Source organism: Lepidochelys olivacea (assembly GCF_965140295.1).
Source record: "Lepidochelys olivacea isolate rLepOli2 genome assembly, chromosome: 2".
Lineage (NCBI taxonomy): Eukaryota > Metazoa > Chordata > Testudines > Cheloniidae > Lepidochelys > Lepidochelys olivacea.
This window is the reverse complement of record NC_140412.1, coordinates 66,124,306-66,142,465: the sequence shown is the minus strand read 5'-3', so window position 1 is coordinate 66,142,465 and position 18,160 is coordinate 66,124,306. Positions and strand designations below refer to the sequence as shown.

At 38.3% G+C, this 18,160-nt stretch overlaps 1 protein-coding gene across 1 annotated transcript in view; it reads left to right on the top strand.

The window, feature by feature from the left end:
- Nucleotides 1–16,087, top strand: part of RAB2A (RAB2A, member RAS oncogene family) — an 82,116-nt gene extending 66,029 nt beyond the window's left edge. The window contains exons 7-8 of the mRNA XM_084618091.1: nt 8,262–8,330; nt 14,811–16,087. Of these exons, the coding sequence (XP_084474217.1) occupies nt 8,262–8,330; nt 14,811–14,906 (165 nt within the window). The 3' untranslated portion in view covers nt 14,907–16,087. The remainder of the gene's footprint in view (nt 1–8,261; nt 8,331–14,810) is intronic.
- Nucleotides 16,088–18,160: the final 2,073 nt, after the last annotated feature.

Below are 18,160 nucleotides of genomic sequence, written 5' to 3'. Positions count from 1 at the left end.
GTGATCTTTGTGTGTGAACATGTATATAATGCACATGTACAAAGGGGTAAAATTTAACTTCAACCTATATATTTCTTGAATGTGCACTGTACAGCCATAATCTTGAATTAGCATGGCATTACGCATTTGATAGGTGACAAAAACATTTTGGATAAAGGGAGCACCAGGTTGAGTTGTTGGTGTTGGCTGTAAGCAGTAATAGTCTCATTTTAATGGGAAGCAGCATGGTCCATTAGATTAGGAATCAGGAGACTTTGATTATATCTCCTGGTCTGCTACTGACCTGCTGTGTGATCTTGAGCAAGTTGCTTCACCTCTCTGTGTTTCAGTTTCTTCATATGTAAAATGGAGATAATGCTTTACCCTGCTTTGAAACTTTTTGAGAGTTATAGGTAAAAAGTGTTTTATAAGAACTAAATATCCTCTCCTTTTAAAAGGTAAAGTAACAAATTCCTCTTAGCACCTAATGGAGAGAGAAATGTTAGGGTAGATTAATTCTGAACATACTGAGTCTCTCACACCAACTGGACCTTGAACTTTCAAGAGACTGGGTTTCTGCTCCCAAGAGAATCATTGGTTAGTGCACTGGGCAATCCCAAGTAATGATGAACAGTACGTTCTGTCTCATGCCCCTGTCTCCATGTTACCATGATCAGGTGGTGAGGAAGAAGAGGGACAAAGTTAGCAGAGCCCAAGAAGGGATAGAGCTTTACAGCAGTTATTGACCTATTGAATGGTGGGTTAGTATCTGCAAATGAGGGATCAGCAGATGATTCACTGGGAGACAAATAGCAGGGCCGTGAGGGAGAAATGGATAGTTCAGTAGCCTAGTAACACATACAAAATCTAGGTTGTTAGTTTGAACACAACCTAATTCATTAATATCCCAAAGTTGCTACTATCTTACTACTGCACGGTGGCTACTGTGAAATAAATTAATGGTCAGTACTTCCTATTAGGGTCATCACATGAATTGCATTCGCCACCTTTTGGTAGAGTACACTTGTGGAGAGTGCAGGGAGAGAGGTTGCAGTCATGAGGTTATGGTCATGAGGACTGAACTGTCTTTCCACTCTGGTGAAATATATTGGGACAGAGTTGATGCACATTGACAGGGTAGAATAGGGAAGTTTATTGAAGAGTTGTCTATGCTGGCCATATTTTATGGGTACTTGTGGCTCCAGAGCGGCTGCTTCAACTGTCTTCACAAGTACTAAATTCATATTTAAAAAATTATGGAGATGTCAGATTCTAGGTTCCATTATTTTATGGGACAATAAAGGGACTGTTCATCCTAAGGTAGTACCCTTCTTCCTCCTTCCCTCCCCCCTAGTTAAATATGAGTGAGTTACTGCTGATGGACAAGATGAGAATAACATTTGATATTGTTAGATGGAATATATTCCTCCTAGAGTAGGTAGGGGAGTTGGAGATAAACTATGAGGAACCCGGTGTCCAGTGGGAATAGAATTTAATGGCAAAGTGATTTGTCAATATGGATATTGAAGTCTCCCAAGGTAAAGGATTGTCTCTCTCTTGAGGGTGTTAAGAAGTTAATATTAAGGAGTTGTTTAAGGGAAAGGGATAGACCTTGAGTTCTAGCTTTTCAGAAATGGTTTTGAATCAGTAACGTCTTATTAGTGGATTAGTTGTGTAGGATTAAGTCTCATGGTATGTCTACACGGTAGGCTTAGCCTGCGCTCCTTCCTGTATTTGCCCAAACCTTCCTTCTGTCTACACACACAACTTTCAGGTATGTGCTCATTTGTGTTTTGAACCCATGCTTGCTTTCATGGCTGGGGGTATGGTTAAAGCCTAAACTGCGCTTTAGCATTGGCCAGCACATGCCCACTTTGCAGTGAGATGCAGGCAAATGCCAGTCCTCCACTGCCCTTCACACCGTTTCCCCTCCCCCAAGGGCACAGGCAAGTTCTCCTGCAGCTGACAGTTGACTGGAAAGAATTCTAGACTATCTCAACACACAAAACCATTGCATATGCCCCAGACACACACAACCAAGTGTAGAAACAGTAAGGACACAGAAACATGGAGAGGACTTTGCTGTGGGAATGCTCATACTAAGGCTGGGCTAACCCAGGTACTCAGATGTTGGCACCAATCACCTGGGTAATTATCAGATTGATAGTGGAGAACTGACTAGTCACATGGTGCTGGTTCTTGTTTCCAGCTCTTAAATTGCACTAAAGGAAGCTAAAAAAAACTTACTCTTTTCTAATATTAATTATCCATGTAAGTAATTAGTGTAGCTTCCACAAGGATAATATCTGATAACAAATGGGATGGAAGGTGGCCCTAGAAACTCTCCATTAAGAAGTGATGCATATTATTTAAAAAGAGGGGGAAATTGACAAACTCTGAACAAAACTGAACTGTTCTCAGAGACCAACCTTTCTCCAAAGTAAACTTATTTTTTAAAAGCACACTATATTGCACTTCTGCCAGTTAAGTTTGCTTGGTTGGGTGATAGGATATGTCTTTTAAACTTTAATCAGAGAGTAATAAACAGCTATTAAACATCTTGATTTGGCTAGCAGAGATTCTAGTTTATATAACTTGCAGAACGCCATGCTAACATTAGGGGTCTTAAACCTCATAAGTAGGCATATTAAATTCACTTTTTAAAGAATAGGGGACACTTAAGATTTGTAGTGACAATGCTTAGATGCATGTTCACTGACAAGTTATCTCTGTTTCTAATATGAAGATATATTTAGCTTCACTTCTGCTTCCAAGCACACCCTTTAGTTTGTTTTAGAATTAATGTATGACAGTCTGTGCTCAATTGCATCTTATTATTTAATGGTGGAAAATAAGAATGAACATTTAATTCCAGGAATTGGCTGAATAGAGATGAATATCATATCTGACATTTATTTCTGGCTAACTAAAATTCCAACTTATTTTTAAATTTTCTTGATTATTTATCCTCAAATTGTTATAGCACATTACCTATAAATTTTTTGACAGTATTTCAGATTGTTGACCCGGTCAGCTGAAAATTTGAATTAACAATTGATAACTTTAATGTGGCCACCAGATGGCAGCATGTTACATGAACAGAAAACAGTTTGATGTTTTTTAGTTTTAAGCAAAGGAAGAGTTTGTTTCCTTTTATTGCTGTATTTCTGTTTAATTTTTCCACTACTTTTGTGTTCATGAAGCTTCAAAAATCAGCAGTGATTGATTCATTTATTTATAGGCTTTTCTGTAGCTCTCATCTTAGCATCTGAGACCCTCACAAACACTATGCAGGATTTAGCCTTGCCATCAACTTCTAGGGTAGAGAGGTGATGTTATCTCCACTTTACAAATTGGAAAAGCAAGCCACTCTTTTAAGTGACCTGACCAATGTGTGTCTCAGCCTGCAGCAAAGTTAGGAATAAAATCCAGATTTCCTGAGTCCCAGTCTACTGCCTTAACCTCAAGATATCTCAAGGAATCGATTCTTCTTTATTTGTGGACTCGTGAAGTATTAAGACAGCTGCATGCAAGCGATTCACTTACTCCAGATCTGGACTCCCAGTAGTAACAGGCAGAGCGAGTTCATTCTTCCTGCTTGTTAGTGGTAGGGTCCAGTGAGCAAAGGCTACCTGTCTTGCTTGTTTGGTAGTGTAGATACTTACTGCAGTTGATATCCTAGATGATTATTGAGGTGAGTTGGATTGTTGGAAATACTGCTCTCATATTGCTTATCCAGTAAGCATTCATGTGTGTTTGCTTTAAGGGAATCAGAAGGTCAGTGTGCTCCATAAATTCATGAGATATCATGTTATTTTTATTTTCACCCCCAGATAATTTTCCAATACAGACTGATCTAACACCGTTCATATAATCTCACTGATCACTTTATGCTTAATTATGAAGATGAAAAACTGAGGCTTAAACTTGCACAAGGAGATCCCTGGTTGTAATTATTTTTTGTAATAGTGGTGGGACATTTTAGTTAAATGGAGGTCACATAAACACATGAAATTTCAAAATATATATCGAATGTTTCACATAGTACAATCAGCATATAAATGACTTTTGGTAGAAAGTCAGTTATGCTGAATTCACCCACTTTCTTTTGCTAATTGGGGCACTATAGAATCCTGAAATTGGTATAGAGCTCTTAATGTGAGTCAACTACAATTTTTAGTTAGTTTTTCTTAAGACTCATATTTTTAAGTCTCCTGATGGTTTGAACCATGGGCTGACTTAAAGTATGAATTTCTAGGAAATTAACTGAAAATTGCAGGTTTCTTTATTTTTTAGTGGTAGATATGAAGTGTTTCACTTCCATAGCTGACTAGTTCTTTCAGAATCAGTGCCAGCGAAGAAAATTTTAAAAAGTAAACTTACCAAGTATTGTTATAGTACATGAAAATCCAACTTTTTTTGAAATCAGGATTAAAGTTAATATATAACTTCATAGAAGTGGTTATTTCCCAGTGCAGCAGGCTAATGCACAGTGCATTACCACTAATAGTTGGTGCTGCAGAACCACCGGTGTCAAGTGGTTAATCTGTTACTTAAGTTTTCTAAAGATAACCAGTTGAATTAGAATATTTTTATTACTTTTTCCTACCATTGTTAATCACACACTTTTGTAGGCCTCAGTTCAGTAAGTGTGTGCCTAACATGAAGCACATGAGTAGTCACATTGAAGTCAAAAGGACTATTCGCATTCTTAATGTTAGGCACATGCTTAAGTACCTTGAAGAGTAGGAGCCCTGGTTGTGATCCGGGTTCCAAGGTCACTGAACAAAAATGTTTTACATTTGATTATTTCATATGAGTGACTGAAGTACTCCTAAAACGGTTATCTGCTGAATGTTAAGTTTGAAATACCTATATTTTCTTTAGAGAGACTTACCACTGTATTTTGTAACATTTATGCTCATAAATTACAATGCCGTTTTCTTTGTCTAAAATAAACAAAGCCCTTGGAACTTATTTTGATAGTTTACCTTTTATTTTAATAGAATTAACAGTAAGAGGTAGGCATGCTCAGACAGTGACTTCTAGGACTAGTCGTCTTGTATGTGCCAATTGTTAAGTGCTTGTTTACATGAAGTTATCATAACACATTTTCAGGACTTCATGGTTCTGTTTAATGTTCTAGTTTAATGGAAACAAGTGAATATCCACATAAGAGCTTCCAGCTGTGTGAAATTCACAAGCTTTGACCATAGTTTTCAATTAGTCCAGTGTATAGGGCCATTGCAATAATTAGTCCGTTATCAGAAACAAAGATAAGTTTCTTCTTTATATTGAAAACTTCAATTTCTGAGGAATGTGAATCAATTCGTAGTTGGCTGAAAGCCAGTTTCTTCTCCTCCTCAACTCTAACACACGGTTGAAAAACGTACTCTCTTCCTAAGTGCCTGTGAATCTGCAATGATTAATTCTTCTCATTATTTTGCTGCAAATTCTCATGACCCTCTGTGATGATTCGATCACCCACTTAGAGTTTATGCATATTCATATCTTTCCGCTCCTGCTGCAGTCGTTCAAGTCTCCTTCACTGGCTGTGGTGTGTGCTTGGTGCAGTAATTGAGCTGCAGTAGATTGATTACTCTGGGGAGCTGTAAGGCCTTTAAAGGTGAAAACATATCAGTCCTGTTAATTAGGAAACAAAGCTCTGGTGGCAAGTTCAGCAGTCAAATGCTTCCAGTGTAGAAATGAGGAAAGGTATGATTTGTTCCTCTCCATGAACCCTGTTTACTTTTTTATATTTGAATTAGATCCACATCAGCTGTGGTGGGCTTGTGCAGAAGATAGAATCCCTTTTATGATTATACAGAGATGGTGTTTCAATCTGAAGAGAATTTGATTTGTAATATTGATTATAGATATTATCTATTGTCAATCAAACCTTAAATTATACATTGTCTTTCAAGAGTTACTTGCCCTATAAAGCTAAATAGGGCAAGATTACATTTTGTATCTCAATACTAATGCTAATCTTTCTCCAGTAACTTCCTTTCATTTGACTAATGTGTTAGTTCTGACCTTAAGTGTAGTATAGCTAAATCGTTACTTTGAATTCAAAGATACGTTTTCTGAAGACAGTATAAAAAGCCCAGGTCTTTGGCTTTTTACTCTTCAGATGACTGCCTGTAGCCTCCCAAGTAAAAGATTAATTAAGAGAAAAAAATTAAAATTGGGTGAATATTAAATGATAGTATAAGGTTTTGTACAACAGGCAGAGCATCCTTACATCATATTGTAAGCACCCTGTAGTTTTACATTGCTAAGCACTCTAATCTAGAATGGAATATTACAAAGATATTAAGGATGGGAGAACCATCTGCCACATTATCTGTCCATAAGGGTCAGAAATAAATTATTTAAGAGTAATTTATACATATTTTAAAAACCACTTTTCTCAGTAATTACTGGACGACAGATTTTGGGCTACATATGCTACTACAAAAAACACTGTTTTTGTAAGCTGTGTGTGATACATGCTATTTCGGATGTGTTAATGGACATGATCTTCATTAGGGCTGTCGATTAATCGCAGTTAACTCAAAAAATAATTGCGATTAAAAAATTAATCGCAATTAATTGCAGTTTTAATCGGACTGTTAAACAATAGAATACCAATTGAAATTTATTAAAGATTTTGGGTGTTTTTCTACATTTTCATATATACTGTGTTCTGTGCTGTAATTGAAATCAAGGTGTACATTATTTTTATTACAAATATTTGCACTGTAAAATGATAAACAAAAGAAATAGTATTTTTCAGTTCACCTCATACAAGTACTGTAGTGCAATCTCTTTGTCATGAAAGTGCAACTTACAAATGTAGATTTTCTTTGTTTTGTTTTTGAGTGCAGTTATGTAACAAAAATGTAAAATTTCAGAGCCTACAAGTCCACTCAGTCCTCCTCCTTGTTCAACCAATTGCTAAGACAAACAAGTTTGTTTCCATTTACAGGAGGTAATGCTACTGTCTTCTTCACAATGTCACCAGAAAGTGAGAACAGGCATTTGCATGGCACTTTTGTAGCCGGCATTGCAAGGTATTTACGTGCCAGGTATGCTAAACATTTGTATGCCCCTTCATGCTTCGGCCACCATTCCAGAGGACATGCTTCCATGCTGATGATGCTCATTAAAAAAATGTGTTGATTAAATTTGTGACTGAACTCCTTGGGCTAGAGTAGTATATCTCCTGCTCTGTTTTACCTGCATTCTGCCCTATATTTCATGTTATAGCAGTCTCGGATGATGACCCAGCACATGTTCATTTTAAGAACACTTTCGCTGCAGATTTGACAAAACACAAAGAAGGTACAAGTGTGAGATTTCTAAAGATAGCTACAGCACTTGACCCAAGCTTTAAGAATCTGAAGTGCCTTTCAAAAGTCTTAAGAGAGCAACACTCCGATGTGGAAACTACAGAACCCAAACCACCAAAAAAGAAAATCAACCTTCTGCTGGTGACATCTGACTCAGATGATGAAAATGAACATGCGTTGGTCCGCACTCCTTTGGATTGTTACCAAGCAGAACCCATCATCAGCATGGACGCATGTCCTCTGGAATGGTGGTTGAAGCATGAAAGGACATATGAATCTTTAGCACATCTTGCACATAAATATCTTGCAACGCCGGCAACAGTGCCATGAGAACGCCTGTTCTCACTTTCAGGTGACATTGTAAACAAGAAGCGGGCAGCATTATCTCCTGCAAACGTAAACAAACTTGATTGTCTGAGTGATTGGCTTAACAAGAAGTAGGACTGAGTGGACTTGCAGGCTCTACAATATTACATTGTTTTATTTTTGAATGCAGTTTTTTGTACATAATTCTACATTTGTAAGTTCAATTTTCATGATCGAGATTGCAGTACAGTACTTGTATTAGGTGAATTGAAAAATACTATTTCTTTGGGTTTTTTACAGTGCAAATACTTGTAATCAAAAATAAATAAGTAAGCACTGTACTCTTTGTGTTCTATGTTGTAATTGAAATCAATATATTTGAAAATGTAGAAAACATCCAAAAATATTGAAATAAATGGTATTCTATTATTAACAGTGAGATTACTCATGGTTAATTTTTTTAATCACTTGACAGCCCTAATCTTCATACCTTATTGAGATCTGTGGTAAAACTCCCACTGACTTTAGTGGGAGCAGAATTTGACCTTTCATGTGAGTATTGGGCTTTGTAGAGTATCTTGTTATGTCCATATTTGTTTTGTCTCATTAATATGATCTAATTGTATATTGTTTCCATTTCAGGCATTTATTAATACAGCAAAAGAAATCTATGAGAAAATCCAAGAAGGAGTCTTTGATATTAATAATGAGGTAACATTTATAGTATTCTGATAGCATGTTCTAGTGAGTTACTTTATTTTTTTTAGAAAGCACAAAACTTACAAGACCTTGGATCACTTTTGGTAACCCGTGTATTACAGTATTCTGCACACACTGCAGTAAAACATTTGTACATCCCGTTTTTATATAGATTCTCTTACTATTGTGATTTAAACAGATTAGAATTAAGTGGCCCTATCCATTGATGAAACATCACAAAACCATATAAATCCCCAAAAGGGAGAAGAAAATCCACTTCCATTCACTTCCCCATATGGTGTCATCTGCTTTCAAAGATAATTTTCCACTGTGTAAATGGGGAGACCATGTTAATGTGCCAGATGTACTACATGAGCTGTCCAGTGTGGAAGAGGTGGTGTGGGAGCATAATGTAGTAAAATCTCATTCCGTGGGCAAATTAGTGATTGGAAAAATAAGGGAGAGGTGTCATTTGATTTATAAAAATCTTACAGAATCATAATTTCAATGATATTGCCCTTTGTGGCATGTCATGGGGACTTACCGCCCTCCCAGCTCCTCGTCCTCCGATTTGTGGAAATTTTGATAGGACAGTGTTGGCCTGAAGCAGCGAAGCGCGGTCACTGGGAGCCGCGATCAGCCAAACCTGCGGATGCGGCAGGTAAACAAACCGGCCCGGCAGGGGCTTTTCCTGCACAAGTGGCGGAACAAGTTTGGGAACCACTGATCTACATGTATTGCTGCACCATCCCGAAAGTTGGCTTTGTCATCATTTCAACCTCATTGAATTGCTTCATCTGTTCTGTGATGATGATGATGCCGCTCTCCATCATGCTCAATAGATCATTATGAGCAGAATGTACATTGGATTTGTGGAACTGGTCTTGCAAGTCCTGAACCCTTTGGGAAATTACTTTAGACACATCAGTATGCTTGTCAAAGAAGACATGTAGGTAGCATTTTTGAAGGGCAACAAGCATTCAGTTGTGGGCTTCCATAGCGCGTCACATCATTTTCTTTTCAAGAATTTGGTTTACAGTACTATCACTGTTCAGAATCCCCCCCAGATCTCAGGAACACCAGTGCCATCAACAAAGGATCCAATTATATGTATCGCTGTAAAGAATATGTACAGTTCACCAGGACATAGACTCCACCATCCACAAAGATCATCACAGGATGTTGTTTGCTGTTGAACAGACCTGTAAAGGACCATGTCTAGTGTCATGACATATTTGATTCAGTTATGTAGATATATTTGTTCATGTGTTCCAGCTGCATAAAGAATGTTAACTAGCAGGTATGACTGGCAGGATGGGTCTTCTGCTCTGGCACCATTTGTAATGTTGTATTAAAGGCTGACCATATTGGAGAATGTACCTTTCTCCTGGAATGTTGTGGCATGCTGTGTCCTGGGTTTCCAACTCATTTGAGGGTGTGTTCTATCTCTTCAACTGAAACCATACTCAATTATTTTTTTTTGCCTCTGAAGTGCATCTGACTTTTGCACAAACCAAGTGAGGTCAAGGTTAGTGAATGTAGAAAGCTCTACTGTAGTTTATGTAACTGCTACTTCATTGAAAACTGGACTTCTTGGCTTCAGAATTTTTGGATCTTGATAGGAAAATGAGTGAGTTATGAAGTTAGTAAAAGGACCGAGTTTTTTGCTCGTTCAGATAGCTCTTGAGGAAGGGACTGACCCCATTAATTCACTTCTAATAGCAGACCATCACATTGACTTAAAGGATACCTTTGCCACATGGAACTGAATGAAGAATTGTGTCTTCCTCCAGACCCCGTCTAGGATAGTTTTATATTTAGTGCTGTTGAGAACTTGGACTTCTTTTAAGATACAGCAGATGGCAAAGAACCTAATTTTCAATTGCAGTCTCCAGGTGGAGTACTCTGTTTTGGAATGAATTGATAAACCAACAGCTACTTATGTGTAATCTACCACTACATGTCTCACAGTTGTCATGCATGTGTTGGAAACCTGCCTGTCACTCAAACACATGTACATGAGGCTTGTGCTATTCTTGCTTATTAATATACTCGTTCTGAAGTCATTGAAACTACTGATGCACTTCTTAAAGAGGTAGAACAGGTCACACAGTATATATATATATATATATTTTTAGGTTTGTCCTCCATTATGGATCCCTGAAACTCCCATATACTCCAGGACAGAATAGTTTTCCATATAAATTTAGCAGCTGCAAACAGTCTTAATATTACTATTAACATCAGTGCTTTCTTCTGCTTTTGGTATCCTTAAAAGCTGCAAAAAGTTGTGGTGCTATGATGCATTTCTGCAGATAGGATTGAAAAAGCTACATCCATATCCCACAGTTCATCTTCAATAAGTTTAAGAGCCTTTCTGCTAAGCATTTGTTCCTCTTCAATCCCTTCAAAGCACACTGTACTTAGTTCTGCGTTGGCCATCACCACCACTTTCCCATCCATTAGAGCGCTTTTGAGGCAATTTATGAGCTGAGTCGCACAGTTTGCAGTCGTAAAATCAGTGTTGGTTTCTGTTGCTTTGCCCTTTTGACATAACACATTGTATAGGTTACTGGCGTAAGGCTTGGTGTAACACATTACATACATTTCTGGCGTAGGATGTGATATGCAATGTCATGTACGTGGGTGTCTTTTGGGTCAATGTACCCACTTTACTTTCCCTGCAGTGCTCTTGCTAAAAGTGACTGCTTCATGTAGTTTCTCACCTGTTGAAACGTGCTTAATGGTTGCCTTTGAGCTTACTGCAGAAGAAGCAGTTGTTGTTCTCAAAATGTATGTTTTGGGACCTACTATCAGGTGTCTCGCCCATAGCTGACACTTGTCCCAGAATCCTCAACTTTTTCCTGTTGCTCAACGTACTTCCTCTCCAACATTGTCAGATTCAGTTTATGGGTGCACTTCTTATAGCCTTATATAGTAAGGTGCCACCGAGCATCGTGTTTAACTCTGCAGTGGTATTCTCCAAAGAGTCAGCTACTCTTCGTCTCCCAATTGATGCCTAAAAATTATCAAGACCAAAGTAAAAACAAGGATTTTGTAATAAATTACTCTAGGAATGTAATTAATTATGTTATATAATTATGTGCATACTGTTTCCGGACGGATTCCAGTAATTTCTGGCTGGATGCTGACTTCTTAACCGGTACTTCATTACTAAGGCTACACTTTAGTCACAGGTATTTTTAGTAAAAGTCATGGCTGTATCACGGGCAGTAAACAAAAATTCATGGCCCGTGACCTGTCCATGACTTTTGCTATATACCCCTAACTAAAACCTGGGGTGGGGGCCCCACGGGGGCTGGGGGGAATGGCCTGTGGGAGTGGGGTGGGGGCAGACTCCCGACCCAGCTCCTGGGAAGCAGCGACCCTAGCTCCATGTGCTGCCTCCCCCCCAAGCCTTGGTTCTGCAGCTCCCATTGGCTGGGAACTCCGGCCAATGGGAGTTGCAGGGGCGGTGCCTGCGGGCGGAGGCAGCACATGGAGCTAGGAGCTGAGGATGGGGAGTTCCTGTTACCCTTCTGGCGAGGCGCCCTCCCTCCCCCTCCCCAAGCACTGACCCGCACCCTATCTCCCAGCCTTGAGTGCCCCGCACCCTATCTCCCAGCCTTGAGTGCCCCACACCCAAACTCCTGCTGCTGGGGGGCGGGAGAGCCCAAGACTGCCCCAGCAGTGACCAGTGCACCTGTACCGGGGCCTGCCCAAGGTGGCCAGGCGGCCCTCGGGCCAGGCGCACCAGCTGCTGCAGAAGTCACGGAGGTCATGGAAAGTCACAGAATCCGTGACAAACATGGAGCCTTACTCATTACAACTCTTTTGGCATAATAAACCAAGCTGATAATCAATACCACTGAGCTGCTTCTTTTTTAACAATAATGGCAAATAAATTTGAGGTACTTCTTCCATTTATAGTAATCTGTGACATTAAAAAATTTAATCAGGTATTATGTTCTGAGCATTAACTGATAACAGAGTACTGTTAGTCGAGAGCCACAATTTAACTTTGAGAGGCCTGCATGTTTGACGTACCTCTGTTAGAGTATAATTTAAAAAGCTTTGATTTTTAAACATTTTCTCAAATGTTATCTACAGAATTATTCTAGGGTTGTCATGTTTGGTACCATTGTGTTCGTGGGAGAAAGGGCTTTTGAATGATATCCAGCTTGACCATGATGACATATTATCAAAATTTCCACCAACCAGGGGATTAGCAAGTACACCCATTCACTCCAGATAGGGTGACACCACTGAAACTGATTCTTTAGATTTTTATAAATCAAATGGCACCTTCCTATAATTGTCCAGTAATTACATGTATTCCCAGACTGAGGGGGGAAGAATTAACTTTGAGAATTACATGAAATATGACTAAATAATCCAGATTTACATAGCTGGTTACTATAGGGAGTAAAATACTGCCCACTGTTAGGAATTTCTGTAGGCAAAGTAAAGATTATGGCTTGTTCTTATTCTGTAGTAAAGAAATTCTTAAAGCCAAAAAAACCCGTATGTCTTGGAACAACTGAAAATTTCTTCTCTGGATCAACGTGTACTGTCTCAGAGTAGATCTCTGTGATGTATGTCCTTAAATTCTCAAGTACATCATATGCCCTTATATTGAATATGACTATGTGAGAGGGCTCTGGGTAGCTCAGGGAGAGAGAGCCTTTCACATCTGATCACTGGTTCAAATTCAGTACAGGTTAGTAATCAAAGTTATCATCTAATATAGCTCTTCATTGCCCTATTGAAGTAAGTTGGTGGGATCAGTCATGTTCTCGGTGGACTAATGTCCACATCACAAAGCAGCAGCACAATCAGCACTAATTGGCACCCTTGTTGGCAGTCTGGGATGTCCTTGGCACATAGCCTTTCTTTCACCCGTAGAGATGTCCCTTGAGATCAGTGCTAAGGCCAGTTGGTTGGAACCACATGGAGGATTGTGCACTGCCACCAACCATTCTGTACCTGTTCTGTGGATAGGGCTTTCATTTTCTAGTCATTTTCTGACTGCTTTTAATGGACATGAAAGTCACTGAACTGTTGGGGATGATGGCACAAAGGAATTAGCAGAACTGCATTAAGTTGTTTCAGCACATGGAAGCTTAAAAAGTAAAAAGTTATTTCTAGTTATAGTAATAGACGTTATTAGTAAGGCATTAGAGAGAAGCTTCACTACCACTCCAGCTGCTTGAACTGTGTGACCTGTAGCTAAATAGGACTTCAGTCTTAAGCATAGGTTCTTAAAACAAAGATCCCAGCGTCTCAAAAATTATTTGTAAATTTTAATTAATATTTCATTATGTTGATATCCTTTTTTTCATGCAGCTTGTTCAGTTTTTCAAAATTCTTCAGGGTTAATATAGCAGAAAATCTTGAGTTGGTTTAAAGGAGATGCCATTCAGTTAGAAACTGATGCTTTATAAATTGGACAGTAATCAGGGCGTCTGAAGAGGCATGCTCATTGTATCTGTCGAGTTTCATATACTAGCTGACTGCTTTACTGTGCCTTATGGAGCTTTGATTGCAATATGCTGTCAAGAGCCAACAGTCCGTGCTATTTATTTGGCTTAATGCCAAGTCTGGCTCCTTGATTCCTCAAGAAGTTGCTACCAGCCCAGAGGGGGCAAAACCAATGAGCCATAGGGCATGCTTTTTATTAAAGAGGAGTCAAAGAGCGAAAAGAAACCACATCAGCTGCTGTCAATACTGAGCTAGTGCCAGAAACCCCAAGGCTACTACTGTTGCAGAACAACTGCCAAGCACTATAAATCTGAGATTTACTGTGACGCAAAGTTTCCTTAAGAGCTTAATTTCTGAAGCTACTGTATTACTTTTCTCAAAGTGCTGTATTTTTAGGTAAAATCCACTTGAGGGAGTGAGGGTTAAGATACAAGTGTGAGTTTGATGAATGAAAGAGCTACGCTGTGTGTGGGTTCTTGGCAAGTTGCCATGTCTTTGGGGATCATAGAAATTATTGATGACACAGAACACTCGTATGCCCTTAGCCTGTACAGCTGATTCAACATGGAAATAAATGCTGTCTAGAGAGGAAAAGTTGTACATTGTATTAAACCAGTGGAGGTTTTGCATCTCTTTTAAGTGTGCATTAGAAATGTATATATGTATTTTTAAAAGTTTGCTACTTTATGTGGAATAGCATTTAAATACTATTCTTCCTGTGTGTTTATGTTAACAGTTTGATAACAGGCAGAGTTCTGTTTTATAGCAGTGAAATGGAGAAAAACTGAAACAAGAAGGAAAATGTCTTTCCCTTAATTTTACTTCCTTATTTGTATCCAGGCACAGTTTTAAATAGGAGTTTTTTCTGAGGTTTATTGTATATGAAAGTAAAAGGAGAACTTCTTTTAGACATGTGCATAAACAAAAATTAATGGACTAATTTTAGTCTTTTCCAGCATATTAAAACGTTTTAAAATAGTAATTGCTGTGTATTCAACTTTTTTATTTCAGGCAAACGGTATTAAAATTGGACCTCAGCACGCTGCCACTAATGCAACACTTGCAGGCAATCAGGGAGGACAACAAGCTGGTGGAGGCTGCTGTTGAACCTATTTTTACTTTCTAGCTGCCCGACTAGGGCCCACTAACTTGTTCTTTCACCCTCCCCCCACTGCAGCTCAACTGAGACATGAAACTATTGTAAGTTGGTTTCATGCGGCAGAAGAAGACTTTATCCTTCAACTTCTTGTATAACTTTGAATAAATGGTTAATGTTCACTTAAAGACAGATTTTGGAGATTGTATTCATATCTATTTACATTTGATTTCTAGTTCAGTTGATGTGATTATTTTTGTTAAATGTTGTCTTGTGCCCTTGACTACAAACTGAATTGTATTAAACACTACAAAGTCATCTGAGTATTTTAATCAGTTTGTGTAGTTAGGTTTCCAACTACTGTGGTTACCTAATGTTTAATATTGTAGAGCTGTCCAAGTTTTTGTCAATTTTCAAGGCTATAAAGAAAAGCAGAAGGACTCTTTTAATTCTGTATTTATCATTTACTTTCTGTATATATAGTTTAATAACCTGCTTGGGTGTATTTGCCAAGCTAGAATTCTTTAATGCATTTGCATAAATTCTATACTATTTAGAGCTTGAAAACTACAGAAACATTATTAGAAATTGCTTGGATGCTGAATTTTAAACCTTTTTGACATTGTTAGCATGTTCATCCTCTCCTGCCATTATCTTCAAGTCCAAGAAAAATGCTTAATGTATATTACTGGAAGCTACATATGTGTTAACTATTTTAATGCCAAATGTTTGCTGTTTGTCCACAATTTCCACAGCACCTCTTCAGAAATGGATTAGCAGTTTGCCTTAATGAATACTGTAGGTAAAAACACAGTATAATGAATGAAAAATACAGGAGGAATCGATACCCTTTTAAGATGGCACATTATGAAGACTGATCTTTTCTTATATTTTTTTCTTGTTTACCGCTTGATTTCTCAGTATATTTTTCATGCAGGACAGTTTTTCAACCTAGTTGTACAGTGACCGTGTAAAGTTTTCTTTCAGTGGCAACTTGTAATCCTAAATATATGGTAAGCATCTTGTCTGTTGTGAAAGGGGTGTGACAATAAATCTGCCAGATTGAAAATCTTGATAAAAGCCAAAACTGGAAATGCTTTGGTACTTTACTCAATATGGTGGTTTATTTTATTTTTTCTCATAATGAAATAGTTAACAGTGCAAAATAAAATTCTGTGTTTAAGTATTTAAACTTGTTAAAGTGCAGAATATTAATATTGGTCTGACTGCAAATGAGGAAAACTTCCAATTATTTTTCATATTTATACATTCAAAAATAAAGGGGTGACACTGATGCTAGCTCGCGCTTCATATATCTCTCTAAAGGAAAGAATTTCAGCCACAAGTTTTGTCTTAATGGACCAGCAGAGACTGAGGCATAAATCTGGGGACGTGGACTCCCCCCTCAATTCATCCACACTTACTGTCAAGCTACAAAAGGGAACGTTAACATCAAAAGTGATAAAGCTCACTCTGAGAAGTGTAACATAGCAATGGTTCTGAGATTAAATAAAGTTTAAAAGTATGTGAGATAAAAGTATCTTTTGCAATTTTTATAAAGGGGGGGTGTTATTAATGAGCAAATGATCATCACCGATTCTAATTTTAGACCTCTTCCTACCCAGTTATGGTTGTAGAAGTATTGGAATCTGTCTGTAATACATTATATCCTTCACCTATATTTTCAACTAGTGAACATTGTGAGACCATTATAATGTAATTCAATATTTATCTCAGTTATGAATATTAATTATTTGTAATATAACATCATTTGAAGCCAAAACTGTGTACAACTTGAAACATTTATAAAGTACAAAAACGAAAGGGTTTCCCTTGTGCTGACTCAGAGGTTTGAAGAGTATGGTGCTACACCGATTGAATCCATTCTAATCAGTTACATGGGTGGGTAGTGGTGGTAAAAACAAAGCTAAGAATAAAAATCTACCTTGGATCTGAGTGGTAGTCTAGCAATACAACTTGCTACCTTATGTGAGCCAAGAGCCCAGGATATTGGGGGCTGGCAGTGCTGCAAAGATAAAGTGCTTGATCCTGGAGCTGTGAGAAAGGAATACAGTGCTCCATAGTAAACTCAGGCCATTTTGGAAATTGGAGCCAGCCTTCCTTGGCCATAGCAATTGTCAGTATAAGAAGTCTAATGGACAAGAGCTTCCCCTTCTCCAATACAGCCTCACCCCCAGGAAAAGGGCAGGGGGTGATCATGTCCTGTATGAGTGATAGGTTTTGGGGTAGAACTAAAGAAGCATCTGACAACCATTTCACCTGCTGAAGGCTTGGTGGACTCTACATTTTATAGAATTGGAAATCTGAGCGTCTCTAGCAGAGAGCCAACCTTAGTTTTCAGACTATACTAGTATTGTTCAGAAGTCTGCAGATTGGAATAAAATCTTGACTTTGATCATGCTGCTAATCCTACTCCAGTAGAAGAATGTAGTAGGAGTTCTGCTACAGAATCCACTGCTGTCCTAGTCCTGTTACTGGTCATAATCTGGTGCTTTCAAGGAGGAGCTAGAACAGGCCTAATGTTAGTTCCTGGGGGGTGTCCTGCTGCCCTACTTCGGCCACCAGCTTAGTGTGAAACTTATCTTTAAAGCAAATACTTTTCACTGTAACATACCATCTGCATCCTTTTGTTGCTTTTGTGTTTTGAGGAATTACCAATTTTTTTCGTGGATATTCAACACTCCCACCAGCAGCAGGCTGGACTAGGGTGGTTGTAATTACACGGCACACTTTACCAAGGTTATGACAATTCTGTGGCAAATATTACAACTTTATTTACACCTTACTAGCTGTGATAATTTGTCTAATTTCCTAGTTGCATTCAAGAAACACACTGCATTTTTATGGCCAGGAAATTGCTTGGATGACAATGGAATTTAAATATTTGTGTACATCAGGGACTTACACAGCTGCTGTAGTCTCATGAAAAGCCACTACTAGCAATGGAAAAGTCATATCAAGGTACACTATTATGCAACTTGCTAACTGTTTCTGTCCCTCTCGTAACTTACAATATGGAGTAAAAATACTGCTGAGTACAGAAATGGTAAATTCAGGATGGCAAATTCCCTCAAGAAACTTCTAGGCTTTTCTGTATCATTCCTAATGTGAATAGTAACCAATCTCCCGGAATCTAGGAACACTCACTTAAAGATTCTTGCCCACAATGGTTTTATGCCACTGTAATTCCAACAACTTCAATCGTTAGCTCTGATTTTACACCAAAGTGAGATCAGACTCAGGT